General features: G+C 37.8%; 1 protein-coding gene across 5 annotated transcripts in view; it reads left to right on the plus strand.

Annotated features, from left to right (window-relative positions):
- The window catches only part of HTR7 (5-hydroxytryptamine receptor 7), a 112,479-nt gene extending 90,505 nt beyond the window's left edge, over positions 1-21,974 (plus strand). Inside the window, exons 2-4 of one of the 5 annotated variants that reach the window (XM_055274244.1) lie at positions 13,222-13,977; positions 19,106-19,203; positions 20,268-21,974. In XM_055274244.1, the coding sequence (XP_055130219.1) occupies positions 13,222-13,977; positions 19,106-19,203; positions 20,268-20,353 (940 nt within the window). In that variant the 3' untranslated portion in view covers positions 20,354-21,974. Of the gene's footprint in view, positions 1-13,221; positions 13,983-18,847; positions 18,946-19,105; positions 19,204-20,267 lie in introns of those variants that run through there. The other 4 variants (XM_055274243.2, XM_063637872.1, XM_055274245.1 and 1 more) reach the window with 4 other exon arrangements.
- The last annotated feature ends 2,226 nt before the right edge of the window (positions 21,975-24,200 follow it).

Below are 24,200 nucleotides of genomic sequence, written 5' to 3' on the forward strand. Positions count from 1 at the left end.
GAAATCTATAAGACATTGATGAAGGAAATTGAAGAAGACACAAATAAATGTCTAGATACCCCATGTTCATGGAGTAGAGGGATTCATATTGTTAAAATGCCCATAAAACCCAGCACAATCTATAAGTTCAATGCAACTGCTATCAAAATTCCAATGGCATTTTTCACAGAAACAGAAAACAATCCTAAAATTCGTATGGAATCAGAAAAGACCCCAGACAGACAAAGCAATCATGAGAAAGAAGAATAAAGCTCGAGGCATCACATTTCCTCATTTAAAACTATATTACAAAATGGTACTGAAAACAATATGGTACTGGCATAAAAACAGACACATAGATCAATGTAACAGAATTGACAGCATGGAATCTATGGAAACCTCCACATATACGGTCAACTGATAATGGACAAGGATGCCAAGAGTGCAAAACAGGGAAAGAATAGTCTATTCAATAAATGGTGCTGGAAAAACTATATCCACATGTAAAAGAATGAAATCCAACCCTTATCTTACACCACTCACAAAAATTAACTTGAAATTGCTTAACGATTTAAATGTAGTATCTGACACCACAAAACTCCAAGAAGAAAACACAGGGTAAAAGCTCCTTTATATCGATATTGGCAGTGATATTTTTGAACATAACACCAAAGGACAAGCAACAAAAGCAAAAATAAACAAATGGGACTACAGTAAAATAAAAAGCTTCTTCACATAAAAGGAAACAGTTAACAAAATGAAAAGGCCATGTACAGAATGGGAGAAAATACTCACAAACCATGTATCTTATGAGAGGTTAATATTCAAAATATTTAAAGAACCCATATCACTCAACAACAAAAACCCAAATAATTCCATTAAAAATGGGAAAAGGACCTGAACAGACATTTTTCCAAAGAAGACATACATATGGACAACAGGTCCATGAAAAGGTGCTCAACATCACTTATCATCAGGGAAACATAAACATAACCACAATGAGCTATGACCTCACACTTGTTGGGATAGCTGTTATCAAAAAGACAAGAAATAATGAGTGTTCGTGAGGATGTGGAGAAAAGGGAACCCTTGTGCACTTGTTGGTGAGAATGTAAGTTAGTACAGCCTTTATGGAAAACAGTATGGAGGTTCCTTAAAAAATAAAAATACAACTAACTGCCATATGATCCAATGCTTCTACTTCTGGTTATATATCCAAAGGAAATGAAGCCAATATGTTGAAGAGATATCTGCACTCCCATGTTAATTGCCCACTATTTACTATAGCCAAGCTATGGAAGCAATCTAAGTGTCTGTCAAGGGATGAGTGGATAAAGAAAATGTGGTGTATATATACAGAATAGAATATTTTTCAGCTACAAAAGAAGGCAATCCTGCCATTTGCAGTAACATAGATGAACCTTCAGGGCATTATGCTAAGTGAAATAAGTCAGACAGAGAAAGACAAATACTGCATAATCTCATTTGTTTGTGGAATCTAAAAAGTCAAACTCAGAAACAGCGAGTAGCATGGTTGTTGGCAGGGGGATGGGGATGTGGGAAATAGGGATATGTTGGTCCAAACTCTTAGTTGTAGGATGAGTAAGGTATGGGAATCTAATGTACAGCATGGTGACTATAGTTAACAATAGTGTATTGTATACTCGAAATTTGCTAAGAGAGTAAACACCACACACACACACACACACACACACACACACAAAATGGTAACTATGTGAGGTAATAGATGTGTTAACTAATTTTACTGTGGTAATCATTTCACAATATGTATGTATATTAAACAAGAGAAAGTGATAAGGTAGAAACAGTCAAAAAAGAAAAAATAAAGGTTTGCAGTATTTTACAGTAATTCTTTAATTTTTTGAAAACTGTCTGTGCTCATTATGAAAATTCAATTATAAAAAATATGAAGAAGAAAACAAATCATCTAAACTCTTAGGCAGAAAAATAAAATAAATAACATGTAGTAAGTATCATTTTAGATGTTTCTTTATGCTTATGTCCCCTTAGGAGGATGGCTGGCTAGCTGGTTAGTTGACTCAATGACAGGTAGATAGAAAGTTGATTGATTAAAAAAATTATAAAAATGATATCACACTATACATGTTATTTTAACAAAATATTAAAACTAAGTTTACTTGAATTTAAAACAAGAAAAACAAACTGAAGTAGAACTTTCAGTCAGAGCTACTATTTTTTCGTTTAATTTTTTTGACACATAATAATTGTACATATTTATAGGGTACATGTTTATTTTATTTTATTTTTTTGAGACAGAGTCTCACTGTGTTGTGCAGGCTGCAGTTCAATGGCGCAATCTCGGCTCACTGCAACTTCCACTTCCCGGGTTCAAGCAATTCTCCCTCCTCAGCCTCCCAAGTAGCTGGGATTACAGATGCCCACCAACACGCCTGGCTAATTTCCTGTATTTTTAGTACAGATGGGGTTTCACCGTGTTGGCCAGGTTGATCTCAGACTCCTGACCTCAGGTGATCCACTTGCCTTGGCCTCCCAAATTGCTGGGATTACAGGTGTGAGCCAGTGCTTCCAGCCCATATTGATGTTTTGATACATATAATGTATAGTGATCAGATCAGGGTAATTAACATATCCATAATCTCAAACATTTATCATTTCTTTGCATTGGGAATATTTTCGATATCCTCCTTCTAGCTGTTTGAAACTATATATGCATTGTTGACTATAGTCATCCTACAGTGCTATAGAACACTAGAACTTGTTCCTCTTATCTAGCTTTAATTTTGTATCCTTTAACAAATCTTTGTATATCCTTCTTTCCTCCTACCCTTCCCAGCCTCTGTTATCCTCTGTCCTACTTTTTACTCCTATGAGATCAACTAATTTTAGAGTGAGAACATGTGGTGTTTAACTTTCTGTACCTGGCTTATTTCACTTAATGTCTTCCAGTTTCATTCATGTTTCTGTGATCAACAGGTTTTCCCTCTTTTTATGGCTGAATAGTATTTCATTGTGTATATACACCACACTTTCTGTATCCATTAATCTGTTGTTGGACACCTAGGTTGATTCAATATCTTGGCTATTGTGAATAGTGCTACAATAAACATGGGGAGGCAGATGTCCCTTTGATATACTGATTTCCTTTCCTTTGTACAGCACTAATTTTAAGAGATATCTGTTCCAGAAAGATTGTGTAAAGATTATGGGAAAATATGAAAGCCATCAGGAGGTTGGATTTGTATAAACTATATGTTACAATTTTAAAATATTACAACTTTAGGCAGTATCAGTTGATCTCTACTTTGAAAGTTGAATTGATTAGTGCTCTAACACTGTATCCTACCTTGCTTCCCCCCAGCTCCTGATTCTTGTGGCTTATATTATTTTTACTTAGTAAAATTTACATTCTGTTATGCTAATATAATTCCCATAGGTGTTACTGTTGCATTTAAACAAGTTCAGTAATAGCCATTGTTTCCCTGGTTTTAAATTCCTCATTTTGATTCATTTTTGGTTGGATGGATTTTATTTTCTCCCCCAAAATAGGGTTTATGGGTACCTTACTCTTCAAATTCTTTCATGTTTGAGAATGTCTACTTCTTAGCTTTATAATCTTAGATAACAGGCATAATGCTATTTCACATTTTTTTTTTTTTGAGACAGAGTTTCACTCTTGTTGCCCAGGCTGGAGTGCAATGGCACGATCTCGGCTCACCGCAACCTCCACCTCCCGGGTTCAAGCGATTCTCCTGCCTCAGCCTCCCGAGTAGCTGGGATTACAGGCATGCGCCACCACGCCTAACTAATTTTGTATTTTTAGTAGAGACGGGGTTTCACCATGTTGGTCAGGCTGGTCTCCAACTCCCCACCTCAGGTGATCCGCCCACCTCGGCCTCCCAAAGTGCTGGGATTACAGGCATGAGCCACCGCGCCCAGCCACTATTTCACATTTTATACACTCAATCTTTCTAGACATTTTCTGTTATATTTTGGCATGGAATTATGCTGTTGAGAATCAGCCTGATTTTTTTTCTACCTTGCATATTTTCTGATTTTTTTTTTCTTTCGCAAATGCCTGCAGTGGTCTGTCCATGTCTTGAAGTTCAATAACTTTACTAGGATAGGTATCATGGATAATAATTCTGTATCACTTTTTCCCAGCTATGTTATGTGTCCTTTTGCTGGTAAGATTCAGCTCTTTCATTGATTCAAGGAAAATGTCCTAAATTATATCACTGTATACTTTTTACATGTTGCAGCTCTATTTACTTAAACAATTTCCCCCCTACTTGTTAGGTTCTTTCTTTTCTTCAAGGAGATGTTATTATTATGTCTTATCTTTGTGTGTTCTCTTTACCTATCACCTTCTAATTGCTTGAATAATTTTTTCCATATTCATTGATATGATTACCTCAAGCCTTTTTACTTCATGCCATTGATTTGCTTTTCAGGTGTGTCTGTTTCTTTTCTTTTCTTTCCTTTTTTTTGAGACAGAGCCTTGCTCTGTCGCCCAGGCTGGAGTGCAGTGGCACGATCTCTGCTCACTGCAACCTCCGCCTCCTGGGTTCAAGCAATTCTTCTGCCTCTGCCTCCTGAGTAGCTGGGACTACAGGCCAGTGCCACCACGCCTGGCTAATTTTTGTATTTTTAGTAGAGATAGGGTTTCACCATATTGGCCAGGGTGGTCTCGAACTCCTAACCTTGTGATCCGCCCACCTCGGCCTCCCAAAGTACTGGGATTACAGGCGTGAGCCACTGCACCTGGCCAGGTGTGTCTGTTTCTATTCTCAGCTCCTGCTCATTCATCCATTAGGTCTGCCCTGATGATGTTCTGGCCTCAATTTACTTTCTTAACTTAGCAGTCTCTTTATCTCATTCTGCTGTTTTAACATCTTTGAGCCTCTACTTCAGTGATATATAATAAAATATATTTATTAAGGTCTCTTACAGTGAAAAGTACTTTTAGGAAAACAACTTCTATTCTGAATGTTTTGTTTGCCTTTTGACTTGGTTCTTCAAGTCTTAGCCATGTTCTCTTTTTTTTTTCCTTTCATTGTTGTTATTGTTGGAGCATGTTTCTGTAGTTGCTGTAACAGTTTAATCTTGCTCATTCTTAACACGAGTTGTTTATTTAAACCCTAATGTTTGTTCTTACATACTGTGGTTGAATAATCATTGATATTCTGCCTTATTTGATATGCTATTTTTCTCTTTTTAGGCTAGTATTTAGTACATCTACTTTTCAGTTGCCTGGAAGTGTAGGGTTGTGGGGAAAGGAAGGGAGTAGATTCTACCGCAGCTGAGTGAAGTTTGTTAAGGAGGATTACTCTTTACTCCGAATACTCATTAGATGTCCTGGACCAGACAACACCCCGCTAAGCTCAGGATTTACCAGTCTTCTGGAAGTTGGCGTACTCCCCTGGTTCAGCTCAGTGTCCTGAAAGATGACAAGTTCCGTTGGCCCTTAACTCTGCTAAAATGGTATGTGGAGCTTCTGCTCTTCATGGCTTTTCAGTACTTTTCTTTAGGTTGTCTTCTCACCCTCTTGATTTGCTTCTCCCCAGTATGAAGGTGTTATTTGGAATTTTAAGGATTTACTCACCCCGTTTCAACCCCATGGGATGGGGTTGAAAGCCACACAGAACCATCATAAAACAGAATATTTTCCTTTCTTTTCCTGCCTCTAACCTTTAAAAAGTTTTTAGCTAAGGTTTTATGCCATTCATTTCTTTTATTATTGCTGATAAATTTTGGTTCTTTCTTTGCTGCCACCCCCGCCCCCTTTTTCTGAGGAATAAAAGGCCAAATTCTTTGGGAGAATTTAGTTTATTGTGAATCCATATACAACTGAAGTAATTAACAAGTATAATTCAGGGATCATTACTAATCTCTCACACTATTCATTTTCATGACTTTGTATAATTATCAAAAAATCCTTTAATAGACATGTATTTTTCTTTTTTTTTTCTCTTTCTTTTCTTTTCTTTTTTTTTGCGACAGGGTTTTCCTTGGTGGTGTTTTAAGCCACTAAAGTGTGGTAATTAGTTATGTAGCAACAGTTAACAAATATAATATATGAATTTTTACAGGCACTTTTAGAATTAAGTGATTTGTTTTATTTTAATTAAATCTGATTTTCTCTCTTAAGGGAAACTCTCTTTTTTGTTTAATAATAATATCCTTTCTCAAAGAGGAGGCTTTGCTACTGTGTTTCCAAACTTGGTTGAATTTTGTTGCTTTCTTCCCCCTTCTCTCTTTTATTTACTTCTCTCCCTCAATGCTGAGGGTAGAATAAGGAATATAAGTTGTTTATTGGTCCTAACTATAAGTGCAGCTTAGAAATACTGATGGAAATGGTTTAAAAGTGTATTGGAACCCCACTGTAATATTGGTTTTAGAGAACAGGTCAGCATCTAGGTTAATGGCAAATGATAAGTTCAGTGTATTGTTAAAAATTTACTTTTAGTATTAAAAAAACCTGATTTACATACATCCAGAACACTGCACAAATCATAACTGAATAGCTCACTTACTTTCTACAAGGTGAGCATACCTATGTAACACACCCAGAGGAAGAAAAAGAACATTTTCAGAACTCCAAGCTTTCCTCCTGCACCCTCACTGCATAGGACCCCCTCTTCACCGGAGGTAACTGCTATTCTGGCTTCTGTCACCAGTGGCTGGTTTTGCCTGGTTTTGAATAGTATGTTCTTTTTTGTTTTTTAGCTTCTTTAGCTCGACCTTATGTTTGTGAAAATCATCCATGTTGACAAGCAGTAGTGGGTTCATTCTCATTGTTTTACAGAATTCCATTGCATAAATATGCCACAGTTTATGTACTTATTCTACTATAGAGTTATACTAATTTTACTTTTGTAGAGTGGGTTAGTTTCACTTGGGGCTATTACCAACAGTGCTGCTATAAACTTTTGTATGTGTATTTTGGTTAATGTTCATTATATACTCGGAATTGCTAGATCATAGAGTGTGTATTATTTAGCTTTAATAGATATTACAAAATAGTTTCCCAAAGTTACTGCATCAGTTTACACTCCCACCAGTAATGTGTGAGAATCACAATTGTTTCATATCTTCACAGAACACTTGGCATTATAGTTTTTATCATCATCAGCATCATTAATTTTACCACTCTGATGGCTGTTAGTGACATTTCATTGTGCTAATCTGCATTTTTCTCGTGACTCGTGATGTTAAACACCTTTTCATATGTTTAGTGAAGGTGAGTAATTTTCAAACTTTAGGCCTTGATCCATTAATGGGTTATGAAATCGATTTAGTGAGTTAAGGCCAGCATTTAAAAAGTCTGAAATAGAATAGAAGAGAGTAAATAATCGTTTATAATGGTAAATATAGATTTGTGAAACTTTTGTTTAATTTCCTAAATATAAATATACACGCATATCTGTTTATTATATAAAATGTTATATTTCTTTTTGTGAACTATGGTCAAAAAGGTTTTAAAAAACCTTGTTGTGTATTATGCATTCAAGAAAAATCTACAACTTGATTAAAACATAAAGACCACACATATCTCATTTAGCACAGTACTTGGAAATAAATCTAATAGCTGAGATAATGGAAACATAATTCATAATGATTTTGTTAGGCTAAACTGGAAGCAAACTGTTCAGGTGAAATATACAGTAAAGTAAAGCCCTTCGTGTGGTAAGTATAAAGTCCTTGTAATTGAATGGGAGAAGGCTGCTTTGACAGCAGTGTGTGGGATAAAGACCCAGAACAGTCCATCCTAAACACAAAGTCCTAGGTCTCCAATCCTTGAATGAGAATAGTGGCTTGGGAATCTGCATGTTTCTAAAGCTTCTGAGTGATTCTGATAATCTGGCAGTTTCAGCAGCCACTGACATCAGCCGGAGATTCTAGTGGATTTTGCCAACTGCAAGGGAGGAATCTCCTGGAGGAGGTGTTCTAAGTGTGTGAACCCTTTTTAAGCTGAAGGCTCTAAAAAAACCACCATATTTCAGAATAATTCTACCCAGTTTCTTTTACTCCCTAAATTATCATTCTATAGCAGGGAAACTCAGAAGAAGCCATTTAATTAAAGAACCATTATCTACCATTTCTATACAGGTAGAACGGAAGACAGGTAGCAGAGTTAATTTACTTCCGATCCCTCTCTATGCAGATTGTAACTCCCTAATCCTCTTTTTCTCTGAACCTGTACTTCAATGGCACTCCTAATGTGAGTTGCATATATTCCTCAATTATATAATACTTTGGTGCTTTTGTCTCTGAGATTTACTGTACTTTAACATTTGTATGCATTTTACAGTAAAATTTTGAAGGCTTTATAAGCATCCTGCTTTCTAATTAACAGTGAGGATAAAATGTTAGTGTGATTAAATATTAAACATGCATAATTAAGGAATATTAAAAATCAGTCTGTTTTTTTTTTCCTTTTTTCTTTCTCTCCCTTGAAGGTAAGATTTATCCTATACAAGTTTTGGAAGAATGAATGTATAATTTAGAGAAACATTTCCTGAATACCAATATTACTTTATATAGTAATTATGGGATTTTAAATGCCAATGAGTTCTTTTTATAAACTTATGAATGTATTATAATAAAGCACTTTTGACAAGCTAATCAAATAAAACAATATAAGATTTAATTATCAGCTTTCTAAAGATTTTATGAACCAGATTGTTTCTATTGCCAGAATCATTTAGTAATTTAGGAATCTCAGAATCCTCTTAAATCTTTTATTTCATTCTCAAAATAGTGTTTTTTCTACATGCTCACTACAAAAATATCAAGCATAGAAAAACATAGAGAAAATTTAAAATCATTAAAATTTCTTCATCTCAGCTAAAACTACTATTGATATTTTAGTTGATATTCTTGTAGACATCTGAGCATACACAGACATGCTCACACAAGCATACACCCAGTTTTATAAAGGTTAATAATATATGTTATACGATATTCTATTACTTATCTTTAAGATCTATGTGTTTTTAATCCACTCTTCTGTTGTTTCTGTGTTAGTAAATACAGACGTACATCATCATTTTTAATGGTTGCATTATACATATTATATACAGTATATATATACCATATCTAATCTCCTATTGATAATACTTAGATTGCATTCTTTTTCCCCTATTATGTGTTTAGTAACATCTCTGCACATTAGTCATTTTGCATTTGTACAATTATCTTAAGATAAAATCGTAGGTGTCTGATAATTGCCAAACTGTCTTCCAGAATTATTCCAGTTGACACTCCCAATAGCAAAGTAATAGAATGATTGCTTTTTCACAGTTTTCTAATATTAGATTTTGTCTTTCTTAGATATTGGCAAATGATAAAAATGTGTCATTTTAAAATTTGCATCTCTTTGATTATTAATGAAGTTCTACATATTTTAAGGTGCTTATTGGTCATTAGTGTGTCTCTCTCTCTCTGTTTAAAATAGAGATGGGGTCTTGCTATGTTGCTCAGGCTGGTCTCCAACTCCTGACCTCAAGTGATCCTTCCACCTTGGCCTCCCAAAGTGCTGGGATTATAGGCATGAGCCACTGCACCCAGATTTGGCCATCAGTTTTTCTTCTTTGATCAATTGCTTAAATATTTTTATTGGGATGGTTGGCTTTTTGTTTTTTCTTTTACAAACTCTGAAGTTCTTACTATGGGATGGTTGTGTTTTGTATTGACCTGTAGGAAATCTGTGAATATTGTGATATTGCCATTTAGATTTCTAGTTTATGATTTGACTTTTAACTCTTCACAGAATGATTTTTGAATTAAACTAAATGTTGCTTATAAATGTTACTTATTTATTTTGTTTGTTACAAACATTTATGGATGTTTCATTTTATACTTTCAAGCCTTTGTATTATAGTTAATAATGGCCTTTGTCATCTCAGGATTGTGGAAATACTTGCCAATATTTTCTCATAGTCTTAGGGTTTAATTTTTTTACATGATAATCTTTGATCCATCTGGGATTTATATTTAATCAAAAGATAAGAAGCCAGTAATACTTTTACCTCAATTGCTGGCCAGTTGTGAGACTTCATGAATATCCAATTTTTTACTAGTGATTTAAAGTGACTCTTTTTATATTGAATTCCCTTATATATTTGAATCAATTTGAACCTATCCTGTTTTATTGATATCTTTTTGAATAATTATTTTGGGGCTTTTATTTCTGTGGCTTGATATATATTTTTTAATAGGATAAGTATCCCTTCATTATTCTTTTTTAGATTATCTGTACATTTTTGCATGTTGACTTGGTGAGCCTTAAAATCATTAACAAAAGCCATGCCAGTTTATTCATTTGGGGTTATAAGGTATTTATAGATTGAGGGGAAATAGGTACTTTTATAATACTAGATTTTCTTATTGAAAAAACAAGTTTTTTTCCCCCATGGATTTAAGTATTTTAAAAAATGTACCTCAGTAGCATTTTGTATTTTCTTCATATAGGCCCTAGGTATTATTTTAAAAAAGCTTTTTCCCAGATGTTTTTAGTTGTTGTTAATTGCATCATCTCCACACTGTTTTCTGATTGTTAATGGTTAAAACATAACATATTAACTTTTGTTTATTTATTATATATCCAGACACTTTAGTGAACACTCATTTTTTTTTTCTAGAAGTTGATTTTAGCCTTATAATGTCTCACCAGGTGGAAGTGAGGAGCCTAAGAAGTAAATATAGCTACCTTATTGTAGGATGTCTTGAAATCATTAGAGAATGGTGCCTAAACTACAACAGAGTTTATGAAATATAATTTGTAAATCCAGGGAAGACTGAATATGGACTAAACACCATGATTGAAATATAATATGTCAGCCTAAGTGTACTAGAATGAATAAACATACCATTTAAATGAGATTATCTAATATTCTGAAATGTTCTTTGTACTCTATTAATCTCTCAGGATTAATCTTTGTGAATTCTGTATCATTTACTTAGCCAGGAAAAAGATGGGATTGTTACTTAAGTGGGAAGGCATAGTTCTAGTAAGGAAAGTGTGAAGAAATGGGAGAGAAAACAGATTTCCTCGAAATAGGAGTTTACTAGGTTGTGAATTCCAGGCTTGCTAATTTTTTAAATACTCCAAAAATAAAATATAACTTCTTTTTTTTTGTGAGTAATTTTTTCAACATAATTCCTGTTACTTCAACCATCTACCCTATTGACACACGCCCAAGTCCAGTAAGTAGGTGTAAAATGGTCTGACAATGCCATCTGGTGGCCTCCTGGGGAATTGTGTAAAGTAACCTCTACCTGCTGCACTTCACTCCTTGGTGAACCTGAGGCACCATCCTGGGCTCATGTCTTGGATGCCACATTCAGGCTTGAGAGCAGGCAGCTTATGCTGGGGCTGTAGACAAAGAGAGACGAGAAATCAAAGTCCACATCTGGGAAAGGCTGCTGGGGAAATAAGGAAGGTGCCCAAAAGGCCACATTCACAGGAGCTGGTTGAGAACAAGGACCAGATTTTTCTTTTCCCTCCCTACTCCCTTTTTCCCTCTTCCTTACTCCTTCCCTCCCTGTCTTCTTCTGAGTTAACTTTCCCCCACACTGCCCACCTTTTTCTTAGCTCTTATTCTTGCATTCTCAGGAAAGCTTCCCTCTTTCTCTTCCCTCATTCTGTTTGGGAGCCACATCATAATCCTAACTACAGCTGATAAATCTAAGGGTAGTGCTTGTAGGTCAGCTTTATTAAGGAAAAGGGAAGGCAGAAGTTGGCAAATGAAGAACCAGTGTCATGAACACCTGAGTCCTTGGAAGGGATCAGAGGTCCCCTTCAACATTACCATGGCCTCAGGTTTTCCCCTTTATCCGACATGATTTCTCCATTTGCTTGCATGCAGGATTTTCGTCTCTTCTACTCACTGCCATATCCCCAACACCTGGAACAGAGCCTGTCCAGTAAAATGAGCTCCATTATTACTTGTTGAAGGAAAGAATTCTAGAGGCGTAAGAACATCTGGCTCGTTATTTTTTACTGTATTTCAATGTTGTCTTCCTGTAAGTGTTATAGTGATGCTAATTTTCGTTGTGAAAGTATGATTTTGGACTTCCATGGGATAATTTAAGTATTAAAGGATATTTCTAGCAGAAATTGTTTTTTAAGTTCTAACCTACTAACTGACTAACTTTCAGAAAATAACCTGTTGGTAAGTTAGGGACTCTCTGTATCTTTCCTTTTTATGTTTCAAGAATGTATCTTTTATACACATAAAGGAAGTAAAAACAACAACAACAACAAAATGACCAGCTTCTTTTCTGTCTTTGCTTCTCAAGTGCTCCTAGCTTCCCAGAAAAGAATCTAAGACTATTAAATATGAGGAAAACACAGATTAGAAAAGCTGAAAAATATTAAGCATTTGGCAGAACATCTTTTCTGTATATGTTTTCTCTGTGTGCACAGACTTGTTTGCATTACACATCCTTGATCACAGACTTGGAGTAATATTTATTCCCTCTATAGAAGTAAGCACAGAGAAAATGTTGGATTTCCCTAACATTTTTCAGAATTGCACCCTTGTTTTGTGATTCTCCTAAGAACTGGAGAGAGAAGTCAGGCTGCTTTTATTTCTTAGATTTTTCCTCTGACATTGCTGTTGTGTGAGAATTTTCTGTGGGTAAAATAATAATAATAATAATGATCATTTTCTGCTAACTATTTCAACACTCTAGGATTCCCAAATTATCTCACGAATCTGTGTGATCTTAAAGAAATGCTTTTACTGTAATGCAAAGGGAAAGCTAAAATGAATTAAAAGCTGGCTTAAATTAAGACAGCTGGAGTGATCACTGGATGTATAATACCAGAGTGTGGTAGACCTTGGTTAAGTTTTGAGAATGTGTCACAATATACTACATCAGAGTTGATATGTTGTCCTGGTTGATTTTGGTGTCTGTGGTCATGGGGAGGGGGAGCTTTTTAAACTTGGTTGACTACATGCATTGTGAAAAACTATAAGGCATGCACAAAGCATGGACTGACTTTAGAGTCAGAGGGCTTTCAGGCTACAATCCGGCAATGCCTCTGTGTGACCTGGAATAAAATAGGTAACATCGCAGAGCCTTAGTTTACCTTTCTGCAAAATGGGAGTAATGATGCCTACCTAGAAGGGCTGTTTTGAGGACTGGCGCCGGTCCCTGGCTGGCAGGATTTGCTCAGTTGACCAGTTATGATCACAGTGTTCATCTGTTGTCTTTCCATCTCTCCACTAGGTACCTTGGGATCACAAGGCCCCTCACGTACCCTGTGAGGCAGAATGGGAAATGCATGGCGAAGATGATTCTCTCCGTCTGGCTTCTCTCCGCCTCCATCACTTTACCTCCACTCTTTGGATGGGCTCAGAATGTAAATGATGATAAGGTGTGCCTGATCAGCCAGGACTTTGGCTATACGATTTACTCTACCGCAGTGGCATTTTATATCCCCATGTCCGTCATGCTTTTCATGTACTACCAGATTTACAAGGCTGCCAGGAAGAGTGCTGCCAAACACAAGTTCCCTGGCTTCCCTCGAGTGGAGCCAGACAGCGTCATCGCCCTGAATGGCATAGTGAAGCTCCAGAAGGAGGTGGAAGAGTGTGCAAACCTTTCGAGACTCCTCAAGCATGAAAGGAAAAACATCTCCATCTTTAAGCGGGAACAGAAAGCAGCCACCACCCTGGGGATCATCGTCGGGGCCTTTACCGTGTGCTGGCTGCCATTTTTCCTCCTCTCGACAGCCAGACCCTTCATCTGTGGCACTTCCTGCAGCTGCATCCCACTGTGGGTGGAGAGGACATTTCTGTGGCTAGGCTATGCAAACTCTCTCATTAACCCTTTTATATATGCCTTCTTCAACCGGGACCTGAGGACCACCTATCGCAGCCTGCTCCAGTGCCAGTACCGGAATATCAACCGGAAGCTCTCGGCTGCAGGCATGCATGAAGCCCTGAAGCTTGCTGAGAGGCCAGAGAGACCTGAGTTTGTGCTGTAAGGTCATTTATCACTATTTTCCTTTTATCCCCCAAACCCTTTTATGCAGCTTGTTGAAGCACATCACAGAAAGCTTCCTGAACGAGTAGCTAGCTTAGTTTTTACTAAACATACCAGATTTGAATTGACAACACTATAGACTGCAGTCTTCCACCCAGTAAAATTCCAAAAGCCAAAAATAGGTACTTAGTTGGATTGATAGATGAGACTAATTTGCTGATGAATTGCAACTGATGTGCTTGACAACAAGGCAGGTGATATTTTCCCTTCTTTCTCCATAAATGATATCCAAATGATATCCTTACATCTGAATTTGTGTAACATTATTATTTTAGTTGTTACTATTCTGTCCAGCAAAACTTTTTTGATGACCTCATCCTTCACAGATAAATTCTTCTTTTGAGGTAGGAGGCACAATGATCTTTTTAGTATGCAGTTACATTCACCTGGGCTGAAAGGAGGCAGCCGAGGAAAAAGAAGAGTGGTTAGTGTGGGGAGATGCCAGGATGAGGCAAGGTCTTAAAAGCTACAAGAGCGCCTCTGTAATCCTAGCCACTTGGGAGGCTGAGGCAGGAGGCTAGCTTGAGCCCAAGGGTTGGATTATGCAGTGAGCTGTGATCATGCCATTGCACTCCAACCTGGTTGACAGAGCAAGACTCGCCTCTAAAAAATAAAAGAAAAAGAGCCATAGGAGCTTTTAGGAAATGTTCCTGCCCATCTTGGCAGGTGAGAACCAAGAATTGGTCTAAGAGGTCTTAGTGACTTTCAAGGAAGCAATTACAATAGGTTCTTGGGATCTGAAAAAGGATCTGATGGTGATAGAGAAATGGAAATTTCAGAAGTGACCCACATGTTAAAAATTTGGCATTGTAAAGAAGGAAAGAGATAGTATACTAATTAGAATTGTCAACATGTCAGATGAAGACTTTGTTTTAAATGTGAGGTAGAGGAGATTTCTTCACGTTTGAGAGTCAGGGGAAAAATAAACTTGGAATGAAAAATTGGAAGGTTCTGGTGAGAGAATGAGCAGATTAATGTTGGAGGTGTCCTTCTTCACTGAGCCTGGCAGGAAGGAGTGGACTAGAGAACCAGGGACCACTCTAGCAGACAGGGACCTTCCTGGTCATCTTATCCACCCCTGTCTTTCAACAGAAGAGCTAACTGGGAGTTGAAAAGTGAGATGTCTCACACTTAGCTAGTGTCACAACTAAGTCGAGATTCCACATCATCTGAATCCGGGTGCTACTCATTTTTCTTTTACTGGACTGCCTTTATCTTACAACTGAAAGTTGGAAGACTACAGCTATGCTAATTCTTAAGCTGAGTGTAGCTTCACAGGCATTCATGTTTACTTCTATTTTACTTCTATATACTCTTTTGTACACAAGATTGTTCACAATATAAAAAGTAGCATTAAAAAATAATGTAATTTTAAGTTCTAGAACATGTACTATGAGCAAACCCAGAGATCTTACTATGCCTATAAGAGTTCGTTGACCATTAGGATTTTCCCACCAGATTCTGAATTCCTTCAGAGAAGGAACAATGTCTTAATCAGATTTCTTTCTGCAGAATCTAGTACAGTGCTTGACACATAATAGATGATAAATAAAAGTAATAACTGCTAACCATTATTGAACACCCACTACATGCTACGCAGCATGCTACCTGCAAAATAGGTGCTTCTAGCATCCCCACTTTTCAGAAGAACAACTTAAGGCTCAGGAACACAAAGTAACTGACCTATGTTCACACAGTCCCTAAGTGGTAGGTGTGATATGAATCACCCCGATGCTTGTATTGAATGTTATGCAATAATACTTGTCGAGTGACTTCAGTATATAGGCAGTGAAGAGTCTCAGAATATTTTTTAGCTGGAGACTAGCCATAAGCTCTCTAAGAAGACAATGAGAATGACTTGTTACTCTAAGTGAGTAAAGTTTATTAGACTTACTGCACTACGAGTGGTATCCGCTCCTAGACAGTCTTAGTAGTTTCTCAGATGAAGGAAATAAGGCAAGGATATTGATAGAGTTTTGGAGCTTGGGCTGGGTGATTTGAAGGTGGGGAACTGGTGAGGATTAGGCAGAGTTTATGACATAATAGCTTTAGACTGGTAAGTACAGCTAGATGAGGGCTGTGAAGTGAGTGTTAATGAGCAAACTAGTCTTGATAAGTAGGCTATTTTTGTTGGCATATAGTCTTCTGAAAGTGACTATTTCCTAGAACAAACAGCTAGGTTATTTTGCCTGGCTCCAGCATTTTTTAGCACAGGAGAAAGAAAGCGTGTTGGTTTTAGTTCTCGGCGGTACCATGGGAAGGTCTCTCTGGCAATAGTGAGGAGGGCAGACAAGGGAAAGATGGGTGGCAGGGGATGCAGTTAAGCAGCCAGTGTATAAAGTAGGAAAGAACAGATAAAGTCATGAGCAAGGAAACACTGCTATATTTGCGTGCATCCATAGGGTCAAAAAACTTGAGAATAATTTTATTGATTATTTTAGTTAATAATTCATAGATAATTCAGATCATAAAAAGGTCATCTTTAAAATGTAACACAAAAAAGTTTTCCAGTTTAAAATAATAACATGCGTTTGCTGAGGATTCACTCTCAGGCACTTTGCTGAGCACTTTATGTGAATTTGATCAATTAATCCTCAAAAGTTTATGATAAGTTAGTTTTCTTCATTTCCATTCTGAAAATAACAAAACAAGGGCTTGGAGAAGTCAAATGATTTCTCCCACAGTCATACAGAGAGTGATAGAGCTGGATTTGAGCCCAGGACGTCTGTGTTCAAAAGTGCTTTTGACTTCTATGCTACTGTGCCTTTTATAAAAATAAATCAGCTAACATAAAGTCTAAAGATACTTGCCTTTGTATCTTTAGCTAGTCTGGAGGCTTGGGTGTTGTTTTCCTGTAAGCTTAAGACAGAGGTCAGCAAACTTTAACTGTGAAGGGCCAAGTGGTAAATATTTTAAGCTTTGCTAGCCATATGTCTCTATTAAAACTACTCATCTCACTGATGAGTAATTTGTCATTGACATAAGTAAACGGATAAGCCTGTGTACCAATAAAACTTTATTTACAAAAAGGGGCTGCTAGTTGTATTTGGCTCACAGGCCATAGTGTGCTGTATCTTCTTTGCATTTCTCTCAGTTTGAATTTATAATTACAGAATATCCACTTCATTAACGATGATTAGCCTAAAAATATCCATCAACTTTAGGAAATTTCTAATATGGCGACCATGCATTGAGGAAGATACAGAAAACAGATGATATCTTTCATGTCCTTATGCAGATAATTTTGTTGGATATACCTTACACAAACAGACATATGTTGCTATGGCCTGAATGTTTGTGTCTCCTGCAAAATTCATATTTTGAAACCAAATTCCCAATGCAATCCTATGAAAGTGTGGATTCTTTAGAAGGTAATTAGGTCATGAGGGCAGGGCCCTCATGAATGGGATTATTGCCCTTATAAAAGAGGCCTGAGGGAGCTTGTTCACACCTTCTACCATGTGAGGAAGCAGTTAGAAGTTACCATCTATGAAGCAGACAGCGAGCCCTCACCAGACATGGGATCTACTGGTGGCTTAATCTTGGATTTCTCAGCCTCTCGAACTATAAGAAATAAATTTCTGTTGTTTATAAGCTACCAGTTTATGGGATTTTGTTATAGCAGCCTGGCTAGACTAAGACATATGCACATGCAACCTTTCTGTAATAAGGAAAGGAGGAGACAGGAAAAACTATAGGATTCAAAGGAAAGGAAAATAACTCAGAGCTTACACTAACCCTGATCAGAGAAGACTTCCTGAAGGATATGAACTCAAGCATGTCTATGAAGTTGGTCAAAGCATTTATAGTGAAAGGAGAGCAGAAATGGTATTCTAGGTGAAGAGGACTTTTTTTGTAAAGGCACCAATGTGGGAGCTTATGCAAAGGACCATCTGGCTGAAGCTAAGCATTTGGGTGCAGGAACTGTTAGAGATCAAAGCAGAAGAGTAGATCGAGATGAAATTATAAAGGATCTTCTATACTACCTCCAAGAATTTGGACTTTTAGTATTGACAAATGGTTCTTAATCAGGAGTAATTTTGCCTCCCATCCCAACTCTCTGGAGACATTTGGCAATTTCTGGAGGCATTTTTGGTTGTCACAAGTCTGGGTGGGACACTACTGGCATCTACTGGGTAGAGGCCAGGGCTGCTCTTAAGGATTTTACAGTATACAGGCCAGCAACCCCCTGCCCACCCCCCAACAAAGAAGTACGTAGTCCTTAATGCTAAATTTGGGACACTCTGTAGTAGTAAGCCATCAGTGAATCTGCAGGTAGGGGAATGGAGTCATCAAAATGGTCAAGACTGATGCAGTAGCACTGTGTGGATAACTCAGAAGTTAGAAAACGGATGTAAGGAGTCTCTTCATTGGCTTGTTTTTCCCAGAAACATTTGAGGGTCTGCTATGTACAAAGCACGGAACCAGGCATGGTAGGGTAGAAAGATGAGTAAGTGACAGTTGCAGTCTCTGAAAGCTTTTAATCTTGTGTGCTGGGGTGGCTGCAGAGATGGTGGTGGCTAGTAGGAGACTTGAATCAGAACCCTTTGCTCCCCCTGCCTCTCTCTAGCTCTCACTCATCTTGTGGCCACCCTGCAGATTCTGGGCTCCTCCAGACTCTGGGCTTTCTCCGGCTCTTTTCCTCCCATCTAGCTTCTGGGCTTCTAGTCTCTTACCTTTTCGCCTTGCTCTGCCTTCTTGGCTCTACGTATTCTCCTACATAATAGTTTCTTTCTTTCCTGTATAAACGTATGAGACAGTTCCTGCTCCCAAATATTTACCCATTTTCCCCCATTTTCTTGATCAGCATAACCAGAACCTCAGGAGTTCATCAGGCACTCGAAAATTTTCCCTGGGGTAATGAAGTGAATAGATGGAGGAAGAGCTGTGAATACTTTTGCACTGGTAATTTTAATTTACTGCTATCAATTTTAATCCTTTTCCCAAGTATTCACAGATTGGTAATATAAAACCAAATGTTATAATGAAATATAATCAAGGATTCTTTTTTTCTTTTTAAATTTGATTTACTTATGGATTTGCTTTGAATTGCCATAAATTGCAGGAGGGCCTGCACAAGGAGGGTGCTGTTGAGACCAGGAAAGAGGCCACGGGTGTCTGAGTGGGTGCTACAATCTCCAGGCCATCACAATTGGTTAGCAGGTGGGTAGCAAGGAAAGGGAGACTTTGGAGATAGTGCTGTGGTCTGGAGGAATTCAGAACATGAACTATGTGAGCAGAGCAGTGCTGAGCTGGAGAAAGTGTGGTCTCTCCTGTCCTGGGAAGAGACAGTGGCCCTGGGCTAGGAACGTGTCTGTGGAGCACAGATGGTTGCCAGTCCCGTCTTCAGATACCTGGAGCCTAGAGTGCTGAGTCTGGGCTGAAGTGCAGTACTTGTCCTCAGGTGTTATTGTGTGAGGCTGAGGGGAAAAGCTAGAAACCATGTCTCCGGCAAAATCCATCTATTGATCACCCATCTGAAGGACTGGGCTGAGAGGGGGATCTCAAAGAAGGAAGAGCAGCACTGCAGGCAAGACAGCCAAATGGCAGGGTAGGGGGTGCTTTAGATGGGGTGGGTAGATGGAGATTAGGGGCACAGTCCCAGTCTCTGGGTCCTCATAGACCTAGCTCTTAGGCACATGATGTAGTGTGGTAAGTTGAGGCCTGTGGAGGTGCAGAGTTAGGGGAGTGGCTTTACACCAGGAGAAAGGGACTTTTTCTCAGCCCTTGGCTGACACTTCTCTGTCACTAATGCCATTTCTGTGCATCTAGGAACGAGGGAAAGAAGTGAAGTTTCTTGGTCCCTGCACACATACCTTACAATAACACACCTTCCTAGGTTTGAGGGAGAGAACACATCTCATTGGTAATCATTATTTAGTCATTATTCTTTTCAAGTAGGGCAGGTGCAATAGTATTTTGCAAGGATTTTTGAGAGCAAAGTCATTTTTGGCTATAGCTGTATTAAAAAGGTGAATTTCTAAATGGGTTATTTGGGGCTGATTTGCAAATATATTAAAGCCTTGGCAACTTGTGGAAGTTATGAAATTTATGAAAAGAGTCACAACACTTTTTCTTTCCCTTGAAGGATACTCATAATCCCTTAGAAGCCACAAATGATTCAAAGTACTGACTGCTGTAAAAATTAAGTCCACCCACCACAAAATGAAAACTCACAATTACAGTTCTGCTAAATTATTTTCTATTTTTCTCTCTCTTTTTTTTAGACAAAATGCTGACTACTGTAGAAAAAAAGGTCATGATTCATGATCGAAAGCAGAACAATGGAGATGAAATAAACACGGCAAAATAGAGGTGGAAACAGAAGGAAGTCATTTGCTGAGACTGCAGAATGGAATGCAGCTTCTGTCCTTTCTCGGGATGTCTAAAACGTGACAAGCAGGGTGATCTGTTGTACACATTATCTTACGAGGGAGATGGTGACTTCTCCTTTTTTCTGTGGATCAGCGCTATTGTGTGTTCTCAGTTTAAGATAGCAGATCATCTCAGCAGTAAGCACACCGACAGAACTGAGTTCCAGAAAGGAAGCAGTTTCTGGTGCTTTGCATATGTCCAAATCCATGAAAGTGGGAGAAAGTTCCAATGCACACTTCCCATGCTTCTGAGTCTAGGCATTGTGGTGAATATGCAGGAATATGATTCATGAGACAGAATGTATTTTGTTGTATGACAGAAGGCTTTTCCAAGCAAACTGCAGTGAGCGTAGTGTTGAATATGTTGCATGTCCATGTTAGAAAACAGAATCCAGTCATCAGCTAATACAAGTGATTTCCCAGAGCAGTGTTTGTTTCAAGCTTCTGTCAAATAGTTTGGCTTTTCTGCAGGGTCTCTGTGATTTCCCCACCAATGTACTTTTCTTCGTTAACTCACTTATTATGGTATAACTCAGGAACAGGTCTCAGGATGGAGAGAAGCCTACAACTTGAGCAAAGCTTTTTCTTGTGCTCTGAAGGGTCTTGAGAGGGGAGGGGGATGCCTTCTGTGAGGATTTTTATCGCAGTGAAGCTCAAGTGGTAGCCAACTGCATTGTAATTAACATGATTATTGGCATGTTTTTGACTCTCATTTTCTACAAGTCTGCAGTGGGCCCACCCATGGGCTGGCCCATAACTGCATGTTATGTGGAAGAAGTGTGGGAATGATGGGTTTTCCATGAAATGTGATGCTTCTGGAGATGGGGCATGAACATGTTCATTCTTGTTGAGCTGCATTGTATTAAACCAAATTGTGTGAAGCGAGGTCACCTGGACCACTCTTGGGACCTGCTTCAGAACACCAGTCTGTTCCTTCTAGAGAATTTGTTTTTGTGTTCTATGTATCTTAAATCAAATGTGTGCCTACGCAATTCTGTCCTCTGATTCCCACCCCTACCCACGAAAAGATGGTAGACATGAAGGGCAGGGAAGGAAACAGAAAAGGTCTCTTTGCAGATATATATTTTTTAATGGCACTATGTAGTAATTAAGAGCTAAGGAGACAGAAAGACAGTAGATGAGAATAGAAGAGTACCTGTACCTACAAGGGGAAAAATGAATGCAATTCTTTATTTGATAAGAGTGAACTGAAAGAGAATATTATTTTCCTACAATAAAGCAAGCTGTCCTCTCACAGGATAAAGTGGAATTCCGACGTGGATTATGGACTTCTTCTAACTCCCATTGACATTGCTTCTTACCAGACATGGGGAAAAGCTGCCTTTCCTGAAAGGGGAGGAGGGCACTGTCCTTTCAGACAAAGCTTGTACAAATTCCTGAACCGCAAATTTGCTAAAGTGACCGTATATATTATATTCATAATTTAAATGATTATTTATGGTCAGATACATATTGTTAAACTTGAAAATGTTTTATTACATTACATCAAATAAACTTTATTTGTAGCTGAAATAAAGCAATGTAAGTAAAAATTTTTAATTAAAGGTCTTATGTCATACATGTTGCTGTCTGTAGAATGGCTGAAGGGCAGACATTTTACATGTTTGCTGAAATCCTAACAGGTAGCTAAGACAGCTCTGATTTCAATTACATTTCACTGGGGATTCATTCACTTAGTGACTTTATTTTTATAAAACAATGACTGTTCATTACTTGATCTGATTAATGAGCATCGTTTGGGCTCCTGGCGCATTCAGCAATGCTGGCATCAACGGGACAAAGATGGGTATGGCACAGTCCTTGCTTTTCAGAGTTTGCCATCAGGTAGAAGGCAAACATGTCCGGTTTGTCACAATATAGTATAGTAAGTGCTATAACAGGTTTTAGGGAGTGACTTTTTCTTTCCTGTAGTGTAAGACAGGGCACTATGGTTAGTTGGATTGATTCAGGTTTTCAAATGTGTTGTTTAATTTTTTAATAAGACCTTCATGATTCATATTGGCTTCTTATCCTGCCTGACTTGAATGCCCGACTATTGGCCTCTCTGCTTCATTCTGGCTATAGAGGCTGAGCTTCATGTGTATACTGTACTTTAAATATATGGCAGCAAATGAAAGGAAAAGGTAGAAATGGAAAGGGGATGAGAAAAATAAATCATTAATACAGTTTCACATATGACATAATTTGTGCCAAAGACACAGCTTTTGTTTTAACTAAGAATTGGGAAAATCATTGAAATGAACATTTTATATATAATGACTGTTCAAGCAAGAAGGACTATTCCTCTTCTCACTCTAGGGTATCAGCTGTCATTTTCTGGCAAGGCTGAGTACTGGGAAACCGTGCTTGAGAAGTAAAGCACTTACTTGTAAGAGATAACTGAATCACTGTTGCCTTAGCATTTAGTTTTATTCTGTAAATATTAAACAGGAGATACTCAGAGTTCCTAGGTTTTCTAGCAACTGTTTCATAACTGAAAGCACTGATTATGTTGTCATGGGCTTGATATGCTTGTGTGTGTATTTGATGATCATATTTTTATGTAATTTTATTAGGTTCATTGATTGCAGGCAGTGGGTCAAAAATATGAATGGAAAATGCAGGCAATTTTTTCAAATAGTTGATGCTAATATGATAATTGAATTACCATCTGGAGATAGTGGGAATTTCCCTTTCAGCATTTTCATTGTCAATTTAGTTTTCAATTTAATGGCTATAAATGTTTCTAAATATTGGAGTCTTGAAAAATTGTTCATGCTCTTTCTGATCTCAGGACCTTCACACATGCTTTCCCTCTTGGTTTGTGATATTCTTCCTGATGTCATTTATTTGATGTATGCCTTCATTATTGTCCAGTAAATCTTGAAGGTTAGGGACCATGTCTGTTTTTCTCAACAATATGCCCATTACCTAGCACCATGCTGGGAACACATATATGGTAGGTCCATAATGGGTATGTTTTAATGAGAAGGAGGGACGGAAGGAGAGAGAGGCAAGAATTCAGTGGCACTTTTTGAAAATGTTTATATGAGGAAACAAAGAAGACTTGCCATGATCCAGCGACATGCCCAGTTTGAGTGGAAGAGAAGGAACTGGAATTAAGCTATTCTGTGTGCCCCTTAGGTCAGGCCCTCCACTACATGGTCCTGCTTCTCTTGCATGAGTTAGCTACTCATATCATGAGAGCATCCTTTTCTTAATTTTCTGCACTAGTGGAGCAGAGCCATGTATGTGCTATGGCCCATATGTTGAGACTTGTTTATCTACAGCTAGCCAGATGGTCTGTAACAGCACACAAAGAAGCCATTTGGAAACTTTCAGAGGGTCAGCACGTTTTGAAAACAACTCAGAGTAATGCATATTGTGATGTCATTGCTTACTTTAAGCTTACAATGAGGAATATCTTGTTAGGTACTGAATGTGAAACATGCAGACTTTGAGAACCAACTCAGAGGTCCTAGCCCCCAGAGACAGAAATTTATTTAATTGGATCACCCTTTAGACTTGTTTTGTCTACATGTTCTCTGAAAAAGGAATATAATGTCTTAATTTAAAATACTTTGTTTTTTAAGTTGCTGCTGGGTTAAATACATTTTTTTTTAAAGAAAACCTGCTTATGCAGTACATGTTAACAGAGATATGATGTGGTCATCAATAAAAATGTAAAAGAAAATTTACTGTGGCTGATATGAAACAGAAAGTGAGAGAGGGTGGCAAGTATCAGAAGTAGATTTGCAGCTAACAGTTCTGTTTAGTCTTTGTTAC

This window comes from Symphalangus syndactylus, chromosome 4 (genome assembly GCF_028878055.3).
Source record: "Symphalangus syndactylus isolate Jambi chromosome 4, NHGRI_mSymSyn1-v2.1_pri, whole genome shotgun sequence".
Classification (NCBI taxonomy): Eukaryota; Metazoa; Chordata; class Mammalia; order Primates; family Hylobatidae; genus Symphalangus; species Symphalangus syndactylus.